The 23,136-nt window shown below is 39.4% G+C and overlaps 1 protein-coding gene across 22 annotated transcripts in view; it reads right to left on the bottom strand.

Moving 5' to 3' along the window:
* The window catches only part of dst (dystonin), a 119,692-nt gene that overhangs the window by 43,985 nt on the left and 52,571 nt on the right, over positions 1-23,136 (bottom strand). For 20 of the 22 annotated variants that reach the window (XM_028468248.1, XM_028468254.1, XM_028468251.1 and 17 more), the window contains 23 exons: positions 22,958-23,084; positions 22,652-22,835; positions 21,389-21,546; positions 21,129-21,307; positions 20,896-21,034; positions 20,631-20,824; positions 20,391-20,553; positions 20,216-20,299; positions 18,385-18,492; positions 18,199-18,297; positions 12,209-12,355; positions 10,965-11,053; positions 10,777-10,885; positions 5,677-10,290; positions 5,422-5,571; positions 5,134-5,349; positions 4,910-5,053; positions 4,597-4,833; positions 2,954-3,106; positions 2,639-2,872; positions 2,263-2,547; positions 1,176-1,724; positions 117-293 (listed from right to left, as the gene is read on the bottom strand). In XM_028468248.1, the coding sequence (XP_028324049.1) occupies positions 117-293; positions 1,176-1,724; positions 2,263-2,547; positions 2,639-2,872; positions 2,954-3,106; positions 4,597-4,833; positions 4,910-5,053; positions 5,134-5,349; positions 5,422-5,571; positions 5,677-10,290; positions 10,777-10,885; positions 10,965-11,053; positions 12,209-12,355; positions 18,199-18,297; positions 18,385-18,492; positions 20,216-20,299; positions 20,391-20,553; positions 20,631-20,824; positions 20,896-21,034; positions 21,129-21,307; positions 21,389-21,546; positions 22,652-22,835; positions 22,958-23,084 (8,539 nt within the window). The remainder of the gene's footprint in view (positions 1-116; positions 294-1,175; positions 1,725-2,262; positions 2,548-2,638; positions 2,873-2,953; positions 3,107-4,596; positions 4,834-4,909; positions 5,054-5,133; positions 5,350-5,421; positions 5,572-5,676; positions 10,291-10,776; positions 10,886-10,964; positions 11,054-12,208; positions 12,356-18,198; positions 18,298-18,384; positions 18,493-20,215; positions 20,300-20,390; positions 20,554-20,630; positions 20,825-20,895; positions 21,035-21,128; positions 21,308-21,388; positions 21,547-22,651; positions 22,836-22,957; positions 23,085-23,136) is intronic. The other 2 variants (XM_028468250.1, XM_028468270.1) reach the window with 2 other exon arrangements.

Below are 23,136 nucleotides of genomic sequence, written 5' to 3'. Positions count from 1 at the left end.
CATCAGCATTGTAGCGAGCCGTGAGGACATCGTTTTGAAGTTGAAATAAAAAAAAAACTATTCTAATGGTAATTGTGGTAACTAGTTGCATGAACCCAGAGGTCACTGTTTCTTGCCTTGGTCTCTTCCAGCTGTTTCTGGAGTGTTTGAGGGTCTGCAGCGATGACCTCCGACTGCTGCTTTCTGGCCTCCTCCTCTGAACAGCTGAGCCACTTCAAAAGTCCAGTGCTAGAGTCGTCATACTTTTTGTATTTGTCCACCACCTCTCTGAGACTGTTGCCGAGCAGATTACACTACAACAGAGGTTAAGGCTCATTTAGAAATGTGAGCAGCACAATAGAGATTTTTAAAAAGTAATTTCCAATAGCAGTCTCCTTCAATTATTATGTTCAATTACAACTCAATTATGATTATATTGACCAGCATATTTTCAAATTACAATATAAATTATTGATTTTTTACTAAAGTTAAATTACAATTAATCACAATTACTGATCATGAAAGAAATAACCTCATGAAACGTAACCTTCCTCTTTTGTTACCTTTCTGTTAGCATCTCTTATGATTAAGGTACGGTTTTCACCCATGTCCCAAATCAGCTGCAAAATACACTAAAAATATTATCTATCATCCAATTTGTTTTTCATCTCTTCGTTACCTTCTTAGGCTTCCTTATCCATCAAAATATAGGATTTCATATTTTTGATGTGAGCGTCTGAGCCTTTTTTCTGTCAGTATACCCCTAGATTTATTTGTTTTTTCTTTTTAATGGTAAAAGGATCATCAAGAGAACTGACACGTAAACTTGATCTAAAACATATTGTATTAATTGTTAACTACATATGTGTATAAACCATAGAACTATAACATGGTTCCCGAGAATGACAAATAGAATGTCGATGACAATTACAAAGTCATTTATCTGAACTCAATTACAATTCAATTATGATGACAAGAGCAGCAGCATATTTTTCCAATGACAATTACAATTATTAAGTCATAATTACTATTAATTACACAATTACAATTGTAATTGACCCCAACCCTGCCATTGTGATATTAATGCAGTTTATCTGAGAATGTCCTTTTGAGAGAAAACATTCATGAGACATGTCTCCACCTAGTGGTAAATACAGAACACTACAACTCATCCATAGAAGGAACTGATGCCATACCTGAGAGTGGAGGCTTTTGTATCGACTCGCTGCTGAATCTAGTTTCTCCTTGACAGATGAGCAGGTCCCTGAAGTATCAACACGCTGTGGATCGTTTGCCGCTGCAGGGTCACTCAACCCACAGGCTTTGGCCACATCCAGCACCTTCTGCCCCGATATTGTGATGAAGCGAAGATCTCCTTTGTGGGAAATCACATCCTCAGAGAAGCTTTTCTGTTGTTCTAGTTTATCCCTGAGGACATCGAGGGAGCCCGTAGGAGCACTAAGCTCCTCCACTTCAACTTCAGCTTGGTTTAACCAGGACTGAAACTCTCCACAGTCATCCTGAAACTTCTTCAGCTCCTCCTGGACACACTGAACCTGCTTCATCTGCTGCTCAGCCTGTGTCAGTGAGGCTTCATAGCGCTCCTTCAGGTCCAGGATTTTCTTCTGCAGCTTTTCTTTCTCCTCTGGAGACAAAATGTTTGCTTGTTTGTCAAGAAGGGCCTGAGTCGACTGGGTGGCCATGATTAAATCTTGCTGCTGTGACAAGATCTCCTGATGATGGGCCTGAAGGAACAGTCATATTTTTTCACAAACAGCATTGTCTTCACACTTTCTTGGAAACATTTCCAATTGTTCTTTGTATGAAACTATTGTTGGTCACACTTTACTTGAAGTTGTATACATAAGGCTGACATTACGCTGTCATCAGCATTAATAAGGTGTCATGAAGGCACAAGAGTAAGGTTATGCTTTATGGGCTTATTTATTAAAGCCTCAGTAATTGTGAGTAATTGCAATTGAACTTTAGTAATTGAGAAAGGAATTGTAATTGATTTCAGGAGGAAAATAATTATTGTAGCTTTAATTTAAAATGGAAAAAATGCCAGTCACGGTAAGCACAATTGAGTTGTAATTGAACATGGATAATTGAAGACGCAATTGTAATTTAAAAACAAGACACAACCCTGGTTAGGGTAACAAACAACACTTTATTCATGCTAAGGACAGGTGTCATGTGATAATAATGACAGCATAATGTCAGCCTTTATGTATAAAACTTCAAATAAAGTGTTACCCAATTGTTTTTGTTATGTGAAATTACCTTGACTCTGTCATGCTGCTCATTGAGCTCACAGCTCGCGTCACTCTTGCCTCCGACTTGTCCATCATAATATTTGTCAGTGGTTTCGACATCGTTCCCATTGGCATTGTCATCCTTTCCCATCAGCCCTGAGGCTGGACTTTCCTCTGGCACGTTTCCGTTTTCTTTACATATGTGGTCAGTTTGGTCTCTGCCGTTGTTGTTTTGGTTCTCAATGTTGGATATCCAGCCCAAAAGGCCTTCAATTTTGTTCTTACTCTCCTCGAGGCGCTCAAGAGTAGCTGCCTGCAAAAGAATAGCATACATTTTTGAAAATAATTATATTTCGTTAAAATCCAATTGGCCTTTTATTGCGTAATGTTATTGTCATTTCTACCTTTTCGCTCTCCTGTTTAATAGCTGTCGTAACAACTTTTTCCAGATCATTCCTGGACTCCTCAGCCCGCTGGTTGATGAGCTCGGCTTTGATTTTAGCCTCCTCCAACTTGTTCTCAATAATGGCTAATTGATCTGGCGTCAGCTTACTCTGGTTTTCCTCCAAAAACTTTTGAGTGCTTGAAATAACTTCATTTAATGCACTGGCATTCACAGAAACATCTTTTTGCAGAGCCTAGAAATGAGAAAGGAATCAAAAATGTGTTTTTATAAAACTACCATTGTTCTCAGGTATACCTCTGTGACATGAACCAACCTGATGCTCCTGTTGGTACTGCTGTAGGTCTGAGATACACTCTGTGCTCTCAGCCTGCTGCTGGTGACCCATTAGCTGGTTCTCAGTCAGCATCAGACGATCACACATTTCTTCCAACTTCGCTGAAAACCCCTTATGTTTATCTAATAAGGACTGATCGGGGGAAAAAAAAACAGTTACAGGTTAGCACCGCAGAAAATTAACAAAACACTTTAAACATTAAAAATAAAAATAAAACTCTGTAGAAACAATTTGCACACAGAAAAAATTTCTAACACTGGGAGGAGAATAATTACATGCGTTTTAAAAGTAACATGCAAACTCTACTGATATCTTCCTTCCTCTAGATGATCATTAAAGTTGTGTATGCTGTAAACATGCTTTTTCACATTGTATTGTGTGTGTTAGTGGGTTTGGTTTGCATCAGACAAACATTGCTGCACTTTAATCATTCAGGGGAGTCTTGAAGCCTGTAGAGTACAACAAGCACATTATGTTAGTATGATGACTTAATGCATGCAAGGCTATTATTTCTGTAAAAACATTGAAAAAACAACTGCAAAACTGCTCATTTTGAGACTATAAACTAACAGAACCAGACAATGTTACACAAGCAAATTCAGCAAACAGAAACATAGGACACAGAATACCTGAAATACAAATAAACATCTGACTTTAATCTACATATAACACGAGGGGGAAAAAAACTATACTTTAAATATATACGTATTCATTGACATTGTAGAAATGTATTAAGGCTTTAAACTAATTTAAATTATTTGTGTTTTAATTCTTAACCCTTAGGGCATCTTTGGGAACCAAACGTGTACCTTCTGCTTATTCAGTTTTTTAAATTCTCAATATTTTGTTCTGTTTAAAGACTAATTGTATGAACCTTGGCCAGTATTATTTTATTGTCATGTTCATAATTCCGTGATCATTTTTTAAAAAGATGTATAGAATAGGAGATAGACAATGTATAATGAAAAACTTTATATCTATGGTTAGGTCTGAAGTTGTTGGAAAGACATGATATAAAAAAAAAGTAGTAAAAAATGTTTTGAAGATACTTTTATGAGGGGTACAGTTTTAGTACCTAAGAGTGTAGTTTTTTCAATAAAGGCTCATAGCTCTAAAAGCAATAATGCCTCAAAATAAATGTTCCTGTCAATTATTGACCTAATCAAGGCTGTAATAAACTCATATGCAATGTTCCACCATGCATATTTTGTGTTTGAGAAAAATAAGTTTTTATGACAGAAAGGGCTTAAAAACATTTTTAAAAACACAGAAATATAATAAAAAATGTATATCTATTGTTAGGTCTGGAGTTGTTGAAAAAATCTGACGTGAAAAAAGGGGGGGAAGTTGTTATATTCAACATTGCCCTGAGGGTTAAAGTAAATTATTTAGATTTAATTTTGCTGATGAAGCACAAATATAAAAGTGTGTAATGGAAACTGGGATTTAAACAAGTAAATATGAATCATTTAGGCCTGCTTCATAAAAGGATAATTGCAAAAAAAGTCAAAAAATATTATTACCAGTAATAACTATCAAACACATATAATGTGACATAAGTATGTAATTATTTTCGGCTTTCTGCACAGAAGAACCCTTTCTATTTATTTATATATCCCAACCTTTTCCTGGTTTTCTTGCTCTCTCGCATCCAAAACAACATCTAAGTTGCTCCTTTGTTCGGCAACCCTTTTAATTTGTTCCCTGAGCGCACGTTGAGTGCTGCTGAGGACTTTGAGGAGGTAGCTGCTCTGAGACGGACTCAGGAAGTGAGCGTTCTCAGAAATGAAGCACTGGATATCAAATGTGACGTCCTCTAACTTGGGCCTAGCTTCAGTGAGTAGATGGTTCTCCAAAGCCTAGAAAGAGAGACCTGTTAAAAGTGTTCATCAACTGGTTAGAGCGTAATTGCAATACTGTCAGTCGGAAGATTACCTTGTTCTGTTGGCTTATATGCTTTAGTTTGTCTGCGTCACAGGATGTCAAATCAACAGCTAAAAAATCTGAGTCTTTTGTGAGTAGACCAGCAAGTTCCTCGAGATCGGCGAGGTGCTTCTGATAAGTTAATTCCAGGTGATTCTATGACAGATATTAAACACAGTTAAAGGTTGTGGCTAAGAAGCAGTTTGGTCCATTTTTATATCCCCTTCTTCACGTACCTTCCCAACTTCCAGTGCTTGAATCAGACTGGCACCCTTTTCTGCACACATCTGGGAGACGGCAGTGAAGTTTGGCTTTAGCTCCAGATAAGTGGTGGCTAAATCTTGGACGATTTGTGAGGGAATGTCCTCATTGGCACAATGCAACAGCTGCTCGGCTTTCTCCATATCAGCTGTCAGAACAGCTGCCAATGCATTGAGGTGTGACTCTAGAGACTACAAAAAGACAAGATTTAGCCAGGAGGGTTTCTGTAACTGATTGAAGGCTTGGATGTTTGTGTTTCTAACCTGACATTCTTCTATTTGAAACTGCAGGTCTTCCATGCCTTTAACGACAGGGGCTTGGATTATAAGATCGTTCCTTACATCTTCTAAAACATCTGCATGATCCTGCAGCCTCCCAACACACTCCAAGTAATCCTGAATGAAAAACTGCTGCTGTGAAGACAAGAGATCACAGGTAAAGGTTAGTTTAGATGATACCCATAGAAGAAAAAAGATCAGTGGGAAAAGCTATATTTACATTTTAAATTAGGTCTATACCTTAAATTTTGCTTCATCTTTACCAATATCTGAGCCGAGACATGTTTGGTGACTCTTGGCATCGTCCTGGCAGAAACCAGAGTCAGCCTCTGCTGCTTCTTCCTCTCCTTCTGAGCTCTCCTCTGTGATGCTCTCTAAAATATGACACCCTTCTTCCTCCTGACTGTGACCATCCAGAGCACTGTCCAAATAATCTATGACTTCCTGTAGCACTGAGGGGTCAGGACTTGTGGAAGCAGCTTTAAAAGGTTGGAACGGCTGAAGCTGATTGTTTGAGGTATCTGGGGTTTCGATCGTGTCACTACAATTTCCGTCGTCTTCCAGTATCTGCGAGTTTGCATTGCCCTTGTTTAAGTCATTTTGTGTGCTCGCCTCATTTTCAAAAGACATGGTTTTATTCTGATCCCCAACAGAAGTGTCTTCAGTGTCAACATGTTGTGACTCAAGCAAAAAACTTGTAGCAATTCCTTGTGTGCAAATGCCCTTCAGATCATCCTCTCTGCCTTCATACAGTTCAACATCTGATCCTGACTGGTTTAAGTCTACGTCTGATGACAAACAGTGTGGATTTGGTGCCGATATCTGCTCAGCATCATCACAGGTGTCCTTTTGCTGTGTCACAGTGCTTAGCTCATTCACAACTTTGTCACTTTCCTTATTAGTCACTACTGATTGTTCACTACCTGAGCTTAGCTCCCTGCAGGTATTTGCTGTAAATGTGTCTCCAACAATGTCAGGTGAGTGGGAGGAGGCAGCATTATGTTGTGGTGAGCTTTCAGTGTCTATATGAGAACATGGAGAGGAGCTGGGCTCACTCTCAACACTGGGATCCCATTCTGAGTGCACCAGTGCTTGCTGTGGTATTAAGTCTCTGTTGCTATTCTCTTCTTTGTCTTTTTCACATCTACTGTTACCTGTGGGAATCTGGAGGCTCGCAGTTTCAAGTGAATCTTTAGACAAAGAGTAACTGATATGAGCTGGCTCATTATTCAAAGCCGACTGTACGACATTGTCATCATCCATTCCAGTTTCCAAAGACAAAACACTGTGATTTATTGAGGAATGACTGTTTCTGCCTTCACCGTCAGCCTCCAGGGCAGCACAGTGAAAAACACCATCAGCTGGCTGGCTGTCAGATTTATCAGAGGTATAAGTAAAGCTCTCATGCTGAGTCTGACAGTTGTTATTCGTACTGATGGGGGAGATAATGTCACTCAGACTGGATGAGGCAGAGTGCGTTGCTTGAACACTGAACGTCTGGGCTGTAGCTGCAGAGCAGTTATCGATTCCCATCAGCGAGCCGCTAGCTTCCTTCTGCACTTGTGCTTTATCTAATTGATGAATACTCTCTGCACTATCCTGACTCCAGGGGGAGGGTGAGATCATCTGAGAGCTGTGATCACTATCTGAAAGAAGGGGGAAATCAACATAGTGACTCATCATTTCTGCCGCTGGCCTGCAATCATGTCTTTTTTCTTCCTGGATTTCTCTGTGTTCTTGCTCAGTGGGTAAATCAAGGAGCACACACGCAACTTTTCTTTCAGTTGGTTGAAACATGTTTTCAGCTTCATCATGTTGAGTTAACTCTATGTTACACTCATCAGGAAGGCAGAATGCTGCATTTTCCTGAGAGTATATGTTACATTTAGGTTGAAACTCAATATGTTCTTCTTCATTGAATCCTAGTGGGGGTAGTTGGCTAAAACTGAACACTGACTCCTGCTGTTCTTCTGATGGACACACATTTAATGTGTTCCATTCCATAACAAAAGTGACATCTGTGTCTCCTATTGACCCAGAAGAATCATTTAATGATTCAGACCTGACATCTGTGTCTCCTGTTGCTTCATTTGACTGAAAATGAAACAATTCCGTGTCAGGATTTCTATGTTGTTCATTGAATATTCCACAGTTGGGATCCAGAATTTCTCTTTCATCAGCCTCATTCTCACCCCCTGATAAATCCTTAAAGCCTAGAAAGCCAGCTTGGTGTGCATTAACAGTTCCTGACTCACTATACGGTGACTCAGCTCTGCAGTGAGATGAAGTCTCAGCTTCATTAATTTGAATTAACTCCACGTTACATTCATCAGGAAGGCAGAAAGCGGGATTTTCCTGAGAGTAAAGGTTGGATTTAGGTTTAAACTCAATTTGTTCTTCTTTACTGAATCCTAATGGGGGTAATTGGCTAACACTGCACGCTGACTCCTGCTGCTCTCCTGCTGGACACACATGTAATGCTTTCCATTGCATCTCAGACCTGACAACTGTGTCTCCTGTTGTTTCATTTGACTGAAAATTAAACAATTCTTTGTTAGGACTTCCCTGTTGTTCATTGAATACTCCACAGTTGGCATCCAGAATTCCTCTTTTATCAGCCTCATTCTCACCCCCTGATAAATCCTTATAGCATTTAAAGTCAGCTTGGTGTGAATCAACACTTCCTGGCTCACTATATGGTGACTCAGCTCTGCAGTGAGACTGAGTCTCAGCTTCATCAATTTGAATTAACTCCACGTTACATTCATCAGGAAGGCAGAAAGCGGCATTTTCCTGAGAGTAAAGGTTGGATTTAGGTTTAAACTCAATTTGTTCTTCTTTACTGAATCCTAATGGGGGTAATTGGCTAACACTACACGCTGACTCCTGCTGCTCTCCTGCTGGACACACATTCAATGTGTTCCATTCCGTAACAGAAGTGACATCTGTGTCTCCTATAAACCCAAAAGAATCATTTAATGATTCAGACCTGACAACTGTCTCTTCTGTTGCTTCATTTGACTGAAAATTAAACAATTCCTTGTCAGGACTTCCTTGTTGTTTATTGAATATTGCAGAGTTGGAATCCAGAATTCCTCGTTTATCAGCCTCATTCTCACCCCCTGATAAATCCGTATAGCATAGAAAGCCAGCTTGGTGTGAATCAACACTTCCTGACTCACTATACGGTGACTCAGCTCTGCAGTGACACTGAATCTCATTGGATGATGGCACATAGGGAGCAACAAAAGGTGAGTCTGTGCTTTCTCCAGAGAATAATGTTGGAGAAATTGTCATTTCAGTGGAAGTTAGAGTATCACTGTCTTCTAATGCATGCCCAAAGATTTCAGAAACATATTCCTCTAATTCATTGGACAAGGGGCCGTATTGAAACATGAGTTCATCTTCTGCTGCTGACACAGGCTCTACAGTATCATTGTCAAAGTTATTTTCATCTCCTAAATATGTATAGCCATCATCTGGTTTTAGAGTTGCTTTGGAGTTATCTGAGGAAATTAGGCTGTGTGACTCAGAAGCCTCATCCATGTTTTCATCTAAATTAAGACTCGTATAAACTGTAGGGACATACTCCTGATTATGTGAAGTGTATGTTGTGCTTCTGTAAACATCCTCTGTATCCTCATTGATATGAAGAGAAATATTTGCAGTGCAATCTGGATCAGGATCTGAAATCAGTCGATCTGTGTCATCGAGAAATACACTGTCTTCAAGGAAAATCTGAGTCATTTCAGTGAGCTGACGATTCAGTTTCACAACCCTCTGTGAAGACTGGCAGTCCAAAAAACTGTTCTTCATCAAGTACGAGAGGAATAACTGTTTAGCCTCCGAGTTAGAGAGAAGTTCAACCCCTGCAGTGTGATGAGGCTGCTCTATCATGAGCCTTTTATACACGAGCCAGGATGAAACTTTCTCATTAAGGCGATCAACATCCGGCAATGCATTAGGGATCTTGATAGATGTGAGAAAATGGGCGATGTTTATGTCAATCAAACCTCGCTGAATAGCAGAGTTGACATCTATGACCTCTGAGCTCTCTGGAATATAGAATGCAGCAACTTTCCCCTGATTATCAAACAGTTTGCAGGAGATATGTTGGTCAGACACTGATGGGTTTTCCTCAAAGCGAGGCAACACCAGTCCTACAAACTGCTGCTGGTTTCCCAGCACAATGAGAGCGCTGCTGGAGCTCATTAAATCACACTGAACCGCCACGTCCACTTTCAGGAAGCTCCCAGTACTCTCTGAGACCTCAGTCACATGTTCATCTCCACTCTCCTCACTAAGCCCACCACAGGCCAATTTTAGTGTATTAAAGTTCCTCTCTGATGTCAATGGTGGATTTGCACTGAGACAATTTAGTATCATTCTATTAACCTCACAAAGATCTTTCTGTCTGTCATGCACTCTCCCAGTGGATCTTTGCTTCTTTAAAACCTGATCATAGACGGAAGCAGAAATTAAATTACAGTGAAATGCTTCCTCCAGGGTCATTGTTTCCCCCGTGTAGCCCACCCTCACTCCATCAATGTCATGGCCGACCTCTATCAACTTAATGACGAGTTCGTTACACATGGAGGCCTCCCCTGCAGCTGCTGACTTGTCATTAGAGGATAAAAATGGGGTGTTTGAACTCTGTATGTGCTTGCTTGCTTCATGTGACTTAGGGTAGTGGTTTACTGTGGATTTGGACGCTTGCTCATGTTTAAGAGTGTCATCACAGTCAGGATGAACACGGGGCTCGGAGTTTACGTGGAAGGAGGTTTTGACAGAATCTGAAGGCGGGATTGTGGGAATCTGATCCATCATGTCCTCCCTGAATCCAGTTTTGTGATCCTAAAGAGAGTAAAAACGGAAAAATGTAACATATCTTGTGTGATACAGTTTTGCTAACGTGAAAACTTTGAGGACATCAATTTTAAAATACAAAAATCTGTACTTACCACCACACAAGCACGGGCATGTTATAAACATTGTGTGCAATAGCAAGACTGCTGCACGGTTGCAGTAGGAGAGTGACGAACAAACATTTAAAGCTTATCATGCTGATCAGGGGATGTAAAAGAGTATTTAGTCACATGGCATACAGCAGGTTACACATCATATCAGAACAAAGCTGGATGCGATTAAGCATGTTTACAGCATACTCAACATATGTCTTTTTTTATTCTTTAAGTGTGTGGTCTTAGAGGAGTGCAGGTACTGACGCTTATAGGTGCTCCGTGTAGTGGAGCATAAAACACTAAGGGTTAGTCGTGCAATAAAACATCAGTTGACAGTGCTCAGGTCATCAAATACGAAACGGCACATTCAGTGTCCAACCTCTTCAGGAGAGGTTGTCTGATCTGAATACTGTTGGGAAAGTTCGTTGTAGGCCTGGTTGAGCGCCTGCAGCTGCTCCTGCGCCGCCTCTTCTTCCGCCTTCGTCATTCTGGAAGACACAAAGACTGTGAATTAGAGCATTACCGGAGGATGGAAGTTTGCACGCAGGGTTCAAACGCAGCGCTTACTTGTCACTGTGCTTGTTCAGCATCATTTGTGTGTTCCTCAGTGCTTCAGCGATTTGCTCTTTCTTAGTGACCATTTCCTCTACCGACACCTGCAGAAATAAACATTGACAAGTCAACTTTTTGATTTAGAAGGACACAAAATCTTTTGGTTTTCTTTGACATAGACACACAAAACTCAGTAATATATTTGAATAAATTTACACTTAATCAATGTAAACAACTTTTTCAAATTCTGGTTCAAGATTGTTAATTTAAGTTTATTTAATGAAAGTAATTAAATGATTAGTAATAACGTTTTTTCTGTGTCGTTATTACAAAAATAAAGCATGTGCATTACATTTTGGTTTTTAAGCCATGGTCGTATTATTGTAAATAATAGGTAAGGTTTTTATTGGCACATTATGGAGCAGATTATTAAACACACTAATTAAAACATAATGAATACCTTTCATTTATTTGATCTATAATACAAATACAATACAGTCACCCCATGACACTCATATCTTAAGAGGCATGTACAAAGAAATAATATTAACGAAAAAAAATTATATTTAGAGTATATTTGAAATTCAAAAACCAATGACATTTAACATGGGGAAAACCCATTATGAATACACTACCTTGCAAAACTTATATGTGATTAAGGTGTTTATTGCACTGCATGAACACTCTTTTGTATGTTAAATTAAATGTTTTTCCCCTCATTGGCTCAATAAATGAATTACTTTAAAATCTAAAATATTTTCTAATAAAATTATTCTGACCATGTGTAATATTTACATATTTGATGTATGTATTAATTTTCATGTTTACTTTTTCTAAAAGATCAAAATATGTTGCTGTGTTGTTACATATTCTTTACCATTTCAGTATGGGCTATGAGTACAAAATAAACAGGTTTCTTTTAATACATTAACAACATCAAAAGAGAGTTTTCTTATTTGCAATGACTTGTGGGGGTGAGAACCTTTTGTAATAGTGCTTGTGCAACATTGTGTGGTTACAGGGTTAAAGATGACTGATTCACAGTATATTTATTAAACAGTAGAATAAAGCAAGGGCAGACATTGCCTACGGTAAAATATGTAATGATTAAATAAATCAGAAAGCGTGTATGCTGCTTTTATTCAAATAAGTGATTGTAACAGAAAGCGTCAGGATAGTGAAACTGATTTAAACAAACATACATAACATTTCAACAAGTATTTCTGTACTTGCACAAACCTAAGACCCACATTGTTTACCTGTGGCTTATTAGCGGCATCAGTGTTGGCATTACTATCTTTCAGAGCATTTCCATCACTGTCCATGGACTGTTTCACATTGGACATCCAGTGTAACAGTTTGCTAACTTTATCACCATGCTCTCTCTTCTCCTCATCAACAGATCTCTAGAATTTAAAGAGATTTAACAGGTTCAAGATTATTAACAGAAAGGCCTTAAGGAATGATGGGATTATAGTCATAATTAGGGTACATACAACAGATGCATACAAAAAACTGTAACTAAGGTAGCTGTGGAGTCAAAGTAAAACAGCAATAATAAACGAAGCAAGATTCAATGCAAAGGTTTCGCTTTGATGGCACATAAACAAAGATTGACAGTGCCTATTTATAAGCCCAGACGTAATGAAATGTCGATTTGGGTCCAAGGCCGAGAATTTTAGTCGCCTCTAGTAACCTTAATCCAGTGTGACAGTCATACACACTCTTGTCCAGCGCTTCTTTAAACGTCATCCTCCTCTTGGTTTTTGGACACGTTAGGCTCTTAGAGTGTAGCTTCTCATCCTTGAGAGTGGCAGCAGTGACTTTGTCAACAAGGCCACTCTGAATGACTTCCTCCAGTGAGACTCTATCGTGAGTTTCAGGATTGATCAATCCTCCTGTCAGAAATTGGAATTCCATACAGCGTAAACCAACATCCTCTGAAAAGAGCTTTTCCTGGAGGGCCTGGACAACTGAGAGTATCTTTGCGGTCTTTGGGTGGATGATGCCATTAAATGCTTGCTCAAACTGTTGGAGTTGGTCATGTAAAGCCTTATCTAACAGACCTCTTTTGAGAGCCTCAGAGAGAGTGACTTTCTCTCCAGAGTAAGGGTCGCAGATGCCTCCAGTGCAGGCTTGGGCCTCTAGGAGGCGGATCGCTGTAGATCTATCAGTTAATCCCAATTGGAAACCTTCGAGAATTGATAACCTCTTCTTCTGAGTAATATCAAAGAGACCAGCAATGGAACTGTTTACATCTTCCACTACAACCATTCTAGAAAAAATTATGTCAGCAATCTCGTAAATGCTTAGTTTGCCGTTGCGAAAGCTTTCGAGCTCGGATGATTCAAGGAAGCGCTGACTGAGAGCAGACTCTAGGCAAAGTTGTCGGCCACTTTTGGCATCATTGATGGTGTGAATTAGGTTTCCACTGGTATCAACTGCAGACTTTTCCTGCCATTCGCTTTCCTGCTGTGACAGAAACAAGTAGGTGCTCTTGTCGATGTGCTGAGCCTTGAATGCTTCATATGCTGACATTTCAATGTTGCAACTGCTGTTGACAACGGCCACTCTTTGAGGACTCATGAGGGACGTGTTGGTGAGGTGTCTGTCTCCAAATGGATATAGATACACATCTCCATCAATGTCATACAAGCATGTTTTGAGTATTTCAGAGTAGTATGCTTTCTGTCCAGTGTCAGGGTTGTGAAAACCTTTGAGGGTACTGGAAGGATCGCACAGACCCTGCAGAGTCTCTTTGTTCAGGAGACCCTGAATAACAGCAATGCAAGCTGGCACCCTGGCACCAGTCTCTGGATTTATTACTCCACCAGTAGCAACCTGGACCTCCAGAATCTTTTTACCTTTGTATCTTTCAAGAACCATTCCCTCCATTGCCTGAAACACAGACAGCTTTTTCCCTTTATGAATGTAACCATTAACAGCTTTCTCAGCCTCCATCAGTTTGTCTTTCATGCCCAAATCAATTATTCCTTTCTCTAGTGCCTCACTAACTGAGTATATTTGTCCTGTGGCTAAATCTGTGAGACTTCCTGATGCAGCCTGAGCCTCAAGAAATTCAAGCGCGTACGTATTTGCTAGGAAGCCCTTTTCCGCGGCTTCCAGAAAGGACATTTTCTTCTTGCTTGACTCCACGTAAATTCCAGCAACAGCCATTGGTTTGGAGGAGCACTGAGGAAGTAATGCTTGAACCTGCTCTATTGTCATGAGACCCGCCTCCAACTTATGCAAAATCTCTTCATCTAAGAACGTGTATCTGATCAGATGATGGACATTTGAACTTCCTGCAACTTGTGAGGCCTTCTGAGCAGTGGTTTTACTGGCCGATGAAGTGGTCCTTGAAGTGCTAACCGTTTCACAGATTTCTTGGATGTGATAAGTTCCTGTCCTGCTGGTCTTGTTTTCATGCGTTTGTAGATCTGTTGGCCCACCGATGGACATGTACCCATGTGTGGACATGCTGGTTGGAGAATTCATGAGTTGTGTCACATGCTGCATGTTGTTTTGTAAGATAGTGCAAGTTTGATTGGAGGAGTCGTCCTGTGCCAGGCTTTGAAAGACTTGATTTTCATCTTGTTGAGCTTGTCCTTTAAGAACAAGCTTGTTGTTCACGATTGAAGTCTGTAAAAAAGAAATATATATATATTGAAAAGCCTTGTTAAGTATGCATTACTAGCAGTCCAATTGCTATTTAGACTGAAACTGTAATAATTGTAACGATTCATGGGAAAAGTTTACAGTTTAATGAAATCTTAGTGTAGTTAAAATCCGGAATGTTGATCCCTACCTGTGAGACTTCTTTGTTTTTGAGTTTGTCGCCCTCTAAGTTCAAACTGGCATCTTCTTTTGAGGTCGAAGAATTGAGAATCACTTGTTTAATATCTGCCTTCAGCCAATCTGCTTTGTTATCACTTTTGTATTGATGACTGGTTTCCATCACTTCCATTCTAAGTCTTAGAAGCTTTTCCTGCAATTTTTTCACCTCTTCTATATACGCTTCAATTTGCTTCTGAAGAGCTCTCACTTCATTCTCTTTGATGGTCATCTTCCGCTCACTATCCATCAGCTGCTGTTCAAACCTTGACAAATCACTTGACTGCTTGTTGCAAAGACTTTGTAAGGCACTCATACTTGAGTTAACTTTCACTCTGTCTTCCTTAAGTTGGGAAATTTCTGATTCCGCTTTTGACAAATTCTGCCTGAGTTTATTTTTTTCTTGCAGCAGCAGTTGCAGGTCTGTTTGACTGCTTATTTTGATCTGTTTTACATCCTGTTTTAAATATTTGTTCACCACATCAGATACTTCTGCACTTGGTAAGTCCTGGTTTTGGCTCTCAGTGGATTGTTCTGATTGCAGAATAATAATCTTTTTCTCAAGTTCTGTCTGCACAAGGATCAGCTGTCGCTCGTAGCCCTCTTTCTGGAGCTCCAGCTTATTCTTCAACTCATCCAACATTTTCTTACATTTCTCCAGTTGTTCCTCCATCTGCTGTGACTTGTGATGCAGATCAGTGTTTTCTCTTTGCTTGTGTTCTGCCTCTGTTTTTGTGTGTTGCAGCTTTTCTCTCAGCATTCGAACTTCAGTCTCCAGGGAGATATTTTTCTCTACAGCAACATTTTTTTCCTTTTTCAGGATTGTATTTTCAACCTGTACATTTGATCGGAACTGGTCAAAACCGCTCACTGGGGCCTTGATTGTCATTTTGTTTCTTTGGAGTTCACTCTCAAGTTGTATTATTTTTAAATCTTTAGCTTCTCTTTCTTTGGTCTCCTTGGACAATTCATCTTTTGTTCTTTGCAGAGAGGAACTGAGCTCTGACACTTTAACATTTAAACCCTCTGCTTTCTTTTCTGCTACTTTCTTGTCATTCTGAAGAATGTATAATTCTTGCTGCATGGTTTTATTTTTGTTCTCTGTACTGCTGGCTACCCCTTTCAAATCCTGCTTGTGTTTTAAAAGCTCTTCCTCTAAAGCTCTGACTTTGACTAGTTGTTTTTGGCTCTCAGTCGATTCTTTCTGCAGCTCTGTGTTCTTTTTATTCAGCATTACTTTTAAGTCATTAATTTCAGATTCTTGCATTAAACGTTTTTGATTGGCTAGATTCTTCTCAGCGAGCATTGACTTCAGCTCTGCTTTCAGGCTTGTTATTTCTTGCTCATTGCTGGAAATTTTCAAATTGAGGGTTCTGATTTTCTGTTCCAATTCAGCAATTTTCTTTACTTCCTCGCTGTAATCCTGCAGTTTAATCTGAAGATCATATGAGGTTTGGGATCTCTTGTTTAATTCTTCTTCAAAAATGTGGACCTGTGATTTGGTGCCTTCTAACTGAGACTTAAATATTTTTATTTGTTGGTCTTTACCCTCCAATTCCATCATTGCATGATCAAGTTTAGCTTTTTCATTTTTTACATTTTGTTCCATCTCAATATTCATCTGTCTTAGTTCATTAATTTTCTTCTGCAATTGAGATTCAACTAATTCACTCTTCTGGTAATCTGCTTCCATGTTTTTATATTTGAGCTCCAGCATTTGGCCAGATCTTTTCATGGAGCTGTTTTCATCTTTATATTCTTGAAGCTGCTGTTTCCAGTTTTCGATTTCTCTCTTCAAAGACTTGATCTTTTGTTCTGAAACCGTCCGCTCCTTTTCCAGTGACTCTATTTGAATCTGAAAACCTCTCGTTTCACTCTCTGAAGAGACATTAGTTCTGGTCAGCTCACTGCACCTGAACTTCAGCTGATCTATCACTACCTGCTTGGACGCCACCTCCTCCTCTAGGTTGTTGATTCTGCAACTGTTTTCCTGTTCAATGGAGCTTTTCCTTTGCAGCTCTCCCTGGGTGATCTTCAGCTGCTCATTAAGGCCTTCAATCTCAGTGCTTTGGAAGAAGGTGTTTTGTTGCAGGGAGGAGTTTGTTCTCTGGAGTGATCTCATTTCTTCTTGTAGTTCATTTGTGGTTTTTTTCATGTTTTGTATTTCTGACTGGAGGTCTTCAACTTTCTGTCTCATGTGGGTTTTTTCTGCCTCAATGTCAATTTGAAGCTTCTTCATCCTGTTGTTGCTGTCGTCTAACATCTTTTTGTAACTCAGGGCTTTCTCTTCTGCCATTTCTGCCTTTTTCTGAATGAGGACCAACTCCTCTACTTTCTGCTGCAGGACATCCCCCATCATGCTTTCGTTTTCTGTTACAGCGGAGTTTGGCTCACTTTCAACTGCAGATTCAATGCCTAAAGCAACAAGCTCACTGTCCATACTATGTACTTCCACCTTGTTTTGCACTTTTTGCTCAGTCACAATAACCAATTGCTCCACATTTACTTTTCTCTCTAGTTTGGGACTTTGCATTATTTGATCTTTAGCATCGGTTTTCTCCTGTGAGAGCTCTTCTAGTTTCTTCAGAGCTGAAGACAATGACGCTTCTAACTGCTCAATTAAGAGCTTGGCGTGTTGCAATTCCTGCTCACTTGCAGCTTTGTCTTTAACTGATAACTCTAATCTAGTTTGATATTGGTTCACTTCAAGCTCAAGCTGGGATTTCTGAAAGTTCAGGTCGCCAATTGTCTTCTTTTGCTTTTCTATTTCTAGCTCCAGCTGTTCCAGCTGTGGCTGCCTTTCATTGAGCAAAGCATCTTGTTCTTTGACTCGATGCCTAAGTTGAGTGAGCTCTGCTTCACCTGTAGCCTTTAGCAGCTCCATGCTTTCGGTGTTTTTTGTATTTTCTGCTCTTTCAAAGGCTTTTCTGTTCTATGACACAAAAAATGTGTTATTCACTGACTCGTGCATTTGGAAAATTACATTTTTATTTTCAGGTTTTTCAAAACAACCTCCCCAGGAATTTGCAACAGTGTGCCACCGTGACCACAGAGTAAGTCACCTTCACCAGCCGCAGCCGGAGGAGTCAGCTTCATGCACAGCATTTCTCTTTGCTTCTTTAATGAAATGAAGCAAATTCTATTCAGTCAGAGCTCAACATATCACACAGAAACCATGCTTGGAAGAATTTAGCAAGTGAAGATGGGTCAGGAAAGGAAAAGCTTATTTTACATGTGTTTCTGTGTTACATCCATATCTATGGAATCGCATAGAAGTACAGATAAAGGAAAGGTCAAGCAAGGGTAGCATCATTATTTTAGATGACACATGGTTTAAAAAGGCAACCATGAAACGTGCCCTGCAAAGCATCTTAATTATAAAAGCAAGGAACAGTTTGAGGACAGTTCTGCTCACCTCCTCGTCCTCGGTTCTCCTCAGGGTTTCACTGGCAAACTTCACGCACTGTGTCATCAGAGTCACTAAAGCAGTGTAGCGTGTTCGAAGGTCCATAAACTGAGAGTGAATAATAAAACACATCCAACCATATTATTATTAAGCGGCTGCTGTTCTTACAGTTTGTATTTACTCCTTGGTTTATACCTCCTGCTGTATGGCATCAGACGAGCTCTGTATCCTTCGTTTTTTGAGGGGAGATTTGTGCTGTGAGTCAACCATTGCTCTGAATGTCATCAGTTGAAGTTCATAATTCTAAAAGAAAAGGAGAACATACATTTTTATTATTATTATTATTTTCAGAGTATCACAGTGCATATATACATAGGCAGGCTCACTGTTTCCTATCCCAGTGACGGGGACAACCTATGTTTTTTGTCTGTCAGTCCTATTCTCAGTATTTGTCATCTTATCCCTAAAGGAGACCCATTTTGTCCACATCTTTGTAAATTTGTCCACTTGTAAGTTAAGTGAATAAGTATTTTTTTCCATTTGATGTATTTCGTTCACTGTCTATCCATTCACTCATTGTGGGGGGGTTCAGGGTTTGTCCATCTCGCTGTGATATTTTTCTTTGCTGCTGTTACCATTAGTCTAAATAATTGTTTATTCTGATTTCCCAGGAAGCAATCATCTCTTCCCAAGAAAAAAGTTTTAAAGTGATTGGGCAGCTTTGTGTTAAATATTTCTTCCATTATCTTATGTAGATCAAAATGTCTTCAACGCTGAACACTCCCAGAACATGTGGCAATGGTTTGCTTCTTGATCCCCTGAACAACGCCAGCATTTCACAGTTTTCCCTGTATGGTGTGTTTTTAACTTGGGTGTAATAAAAAATCTCATCAAACATTTCCGTGCAAACTCCCGCCACATATGCGAGTTAGTGCTTTTCCACGTTCATTCACAATAACTCTGCATTCTGTTGTTATTTCACCAGCTCCTTCTTTTTCCCATTTAACCTTTACGTACTCAGTTGTGTTTGTTTTATTTGATTGAAAACCCTTATACAGCTGAGAAACAATACCTTTATTAAAGTCATCTGTATGGGCCCTCAGTACCTCTTTGAGTATTGGATCCTCCAGGTCTAGGGGATATTTAGTTTTACATTTTTCAAAGTAATTAAATACCTGTAGATACCTGTAAAAATCTTGTTGTTGAAGGGAAAACTCTCTTTTAAGGCTCTTAAAGTCCTTTAATTGTCCTTTTGTTGTTAATTTTTAAATCTAGCATCTAACTGATTGGGTTTGAAATTTGGATCGTGTGCTACCCATATGACAATCCAAAATGGATCAAATAATTTACACTCAACTTTGATTGCATTCCAAATTTTTATTTGAAACCTGACCCATGGATTTGACACTTTGCATGTCATTTGGATTGTCTACTTATTTCCCACACAGGCCTGTATTGGAGGTTCGGCCATTAAATGGTTTTCTATGTCCTTCCATCTTGCATTATATTGCGGGTTACACAAATTTAGTAAGGGCCTGATTTGGGACAAATAATAATAATCTTTCAACTTTGGAATTCCCATTCCACCTTCTTTTTTGGGGAACATACATTTTAATACCAACAAACATTTATTTTGATGTGGGTAGGAATGTATGATCAAGGTTCCTGAACCTCTTAAGCTCCAACCACTTTTCTCCAAAAATCACATACCCATAACAAATAATGTTTTTCTAAGCCTCTACATGACCTACATGGCTAATTTTTGTTCAGACTGAAGAGGGATCCTTAGTGGTTTCAGATGATGTGAAATTTTGGAATAAGATGATGTGAAATTTTGGAATAAAATGATAGTGAGTGACAATAAATCTAAAAAAGCAGAAATAATTGAACTAATGTATGTGCCGTTTCGACCCGTGAGAGTCACGGAAGCTGGAGCTGCCCCCACGCACGGGTCCGGTGGGGCTGAAGAAGTTAAGCTTTTGTGAGCAAAGGCACACCTAAGTGGCAAATAGCCAAACTCTGGTACCTTGATAGCAGATGAGTATTGGTCTGAATACTTTTGACATTCCTCCATGCTGCCCTGCTTCTGTTCAATTTCAGCCACAAGGTTCTAAAAGAGACACATGTTTAGACATGCTTTTGTAAGTACATTGTGATCCCATTATTAAAGTGTGAAGACATTGAGGGAGAACTTGTTGTACCTTCTGTTTGTTTAACATCTCTGTAATCGCCTTGCTATCCCCGCCTTTGTTTTCTTGAGTCTTGAGCTGTGCTGCTTCCATCTCTCGAACCCACTCATCCAAGCTACTAAAGGATTCTTTGTAGTGTTTCAAGGACTTGCTGATACCTTCCAGGTCACGAAGCCTAAAAAATTAAGCAAATTAGCAATTATCAATTACATCCATCTTTTTCCAAGCTATGTGCATTATATTACAAAGTACCTGCTATCTATGTGGGAGTGAATGTTCTGCCATCTCTCACTCAGCTGATCTGCCTTCTCTTTGTGCCAGTCCAAATCAAAGTCTCGCTCATTGTGAGCTTTAAACATGCGATCACTGATGACACGAGCTTTCTGCAGCTCATCCTCCAGGTCATGGAAAACCTCCTGCGTCTCGTCTATCTCCATCCGCCATTGCTAAGAGCAGAACATTATAGTTAAACAACTGGCATTGTTCAGTAGAGTGTCACTTCTTGGTATCATTTTACCTTTAATGTAGATATGACATGCTCGATGGATTTGATGTCAGAATTCATCGCATCTTCTTCATAGAGTTTGGATTCATATGCTTTAACCAGAGCTTCAGCATTCTGACTCTGCTGGAGCACCAAATTCACTGTTTTCAGTCTGCAAAAAGGCAAAAAAAAAAAAACTTGACTCAAGGGAATATGAACCAAATATTTGTCTAATGTATTTTAGGATCACGCAGGGAGATTCATACTTGTCCATGTAAATGGAAGACATGGAGTAGACTTGGTTCATGCTCTGAATGAGAATAGAGAGCTCTGAGGAGAGCATTGGTACAGATGCAGAACCTGCAGCCTGTCTGAGGAAAAGATCACACCTCTCCTTCACCACATCCAGCTCCACATTCAGCTTGTTCAACTCTGCTATCTTTTCCTTCATAGGGAAATGACAAAGTTTAATAAGACATCCATAAGTGCTTCAGGATCAAACAGGTAATCATGCCCAGATGTGCACCTCATGCTCAGTGATGCATCTCAAACTTTGCTCCAAGTTGACTCTTTCCAAAGGTGATCGGATTTTCCTGATCAGGCGTTCTTCGTGAGCTTCCAGGTGCATACGGAGGTTGTGTATTTCTGAGATATAGTTGTTGTACACCGACTCCTCGTGTTCCTCTGATTGAGTGAAAAAGAGAAGACAATGAGGTTGTGGATGGCCTTGAAAGTGTACAGGAGGATTTTGTTGATTCTGAATTTGATGGGGAGCCAGTGGAGCTGCTGAACGACAGGGGAGATGTGGTCAAAGGAGGGGGTTCCCATGATGATACGGGCTGCAGAGTTCTGGGCCAGCTGGAGTTTATGGAGGGATTTGTGAAGGACACCGAAAATGAGTGAGTAACAAAAATCTATCCGGGCAGTGACGAGGCTGTGAAATAGACTAAATGACTACATTTTGACTAAAACTAAGTTGCATTTTAGTCCAAAGACAATGACTAAGACTAATATAAATTTGCTGTAAAAATAAACACTGATTGATATTTAAAGTATGTAAGGCACCAACAATAACCTTCCAGTAAGTGACAGATCGCCCCTGCACCTAAATATCCTTGATTTATTTATTTTTTTTAATATGTGGAATAATTTAAGGAAATCTGCAGGGTTTTTGGAAAAATTTAAAGTTCTTTTGACATTTTGAGTTTACATATTACTGCCATCACACAATATAAACATGCAAAAACTGTTAACTCTTACAAATATTGTGGAGTTTCATTGAATTTGTGAATTTGGAGGAGCTGAGATATTTCGATAACTGGATTAGTTGGTAATTAACAATGATTCATGATTTCTTTGTCATTCTTAATTTGTTGACACATGATGTGCCAAGAGCATGATGTGCCCTGAAGTGTTGGATTTGGCCCTCGAGTTTGACACGTGTTGTAATGCCTTCAATACAGAACAATTGATAAGAGACCAGGAGGTGGCACCAAAGCATTAGAAGTGTAACTGAACCTGAGTTAAGAAGAAATCAAAAAACTATTTCAATGCATTAAGGATAAAGAATAATTATATTATATAATATTTATTATTATTTTAAATAAAAATGAGATGAGTTGAATCAATACACATATTATCATTACAATTCTGTTGTATTACTCTATTTTCTATACAAAGGAACATGAGCAACCGTTTTTTTATGTATTTAAAAAAAAATTCCAAATGGAATTAACTCTAGGGCTTAGAATGCTTAAAGAGCCATGCTTTCTCTTTAATGTGCCATTACCTCTCTCTGCAGATTTGAGAAGCTCCTGGTAGTAGTCCTTGCAGGCGGCCACGTCTCTCTCTAGCTGTGAGCAGTCTGCCACAGTGAACACCTCTGATTCCCTGCTGTCCTCCAGGAACTCATCAAAGTGGGTCTCCAGGTTACTCAAAACCTGCTGATGCTCACCTGGTAGCATCGTCTTTATCTGCAATCATCAAAACAGAAGGTCTGGGTACTTTTCTTGTATCATTAAAATGATCAATGCTGCAGATCAACGCAAAACATACATAAATGGTTAATAATGACGTGATAGAAAATCAGACTTACTGAGGCCACATTCCAGTTTCGGATTGTTCGTATATTGGCCATAAGATAATGCCAAGAAACCACACTTTTCATATTGATGTGGGAGTGGTGCCACAGAGCCAGGACATTCTGGTACAATTGCTCAGTTCTGCGTGGAAAACAAAGTAACTCTTCTCAGAATCATAAATACTTTATTTATC

Source organism: Gouania willdenowi, chromosome 15 (genome assembly GCF_900634775.1).
Source record: "Gouania willdenowi chromosome 15, fGouWil2.1, whole genome shotgun sequence".
Lineage (NCBI taxonomy): Eukaryota > Metazoa > Chordata > Actinopteri > Blenniiformes > Gobiesocidae > Gouania > Gouania willdenowi.
This window is presented reverse-complemented; position numbering and strand designations above follow the sequence as displayed.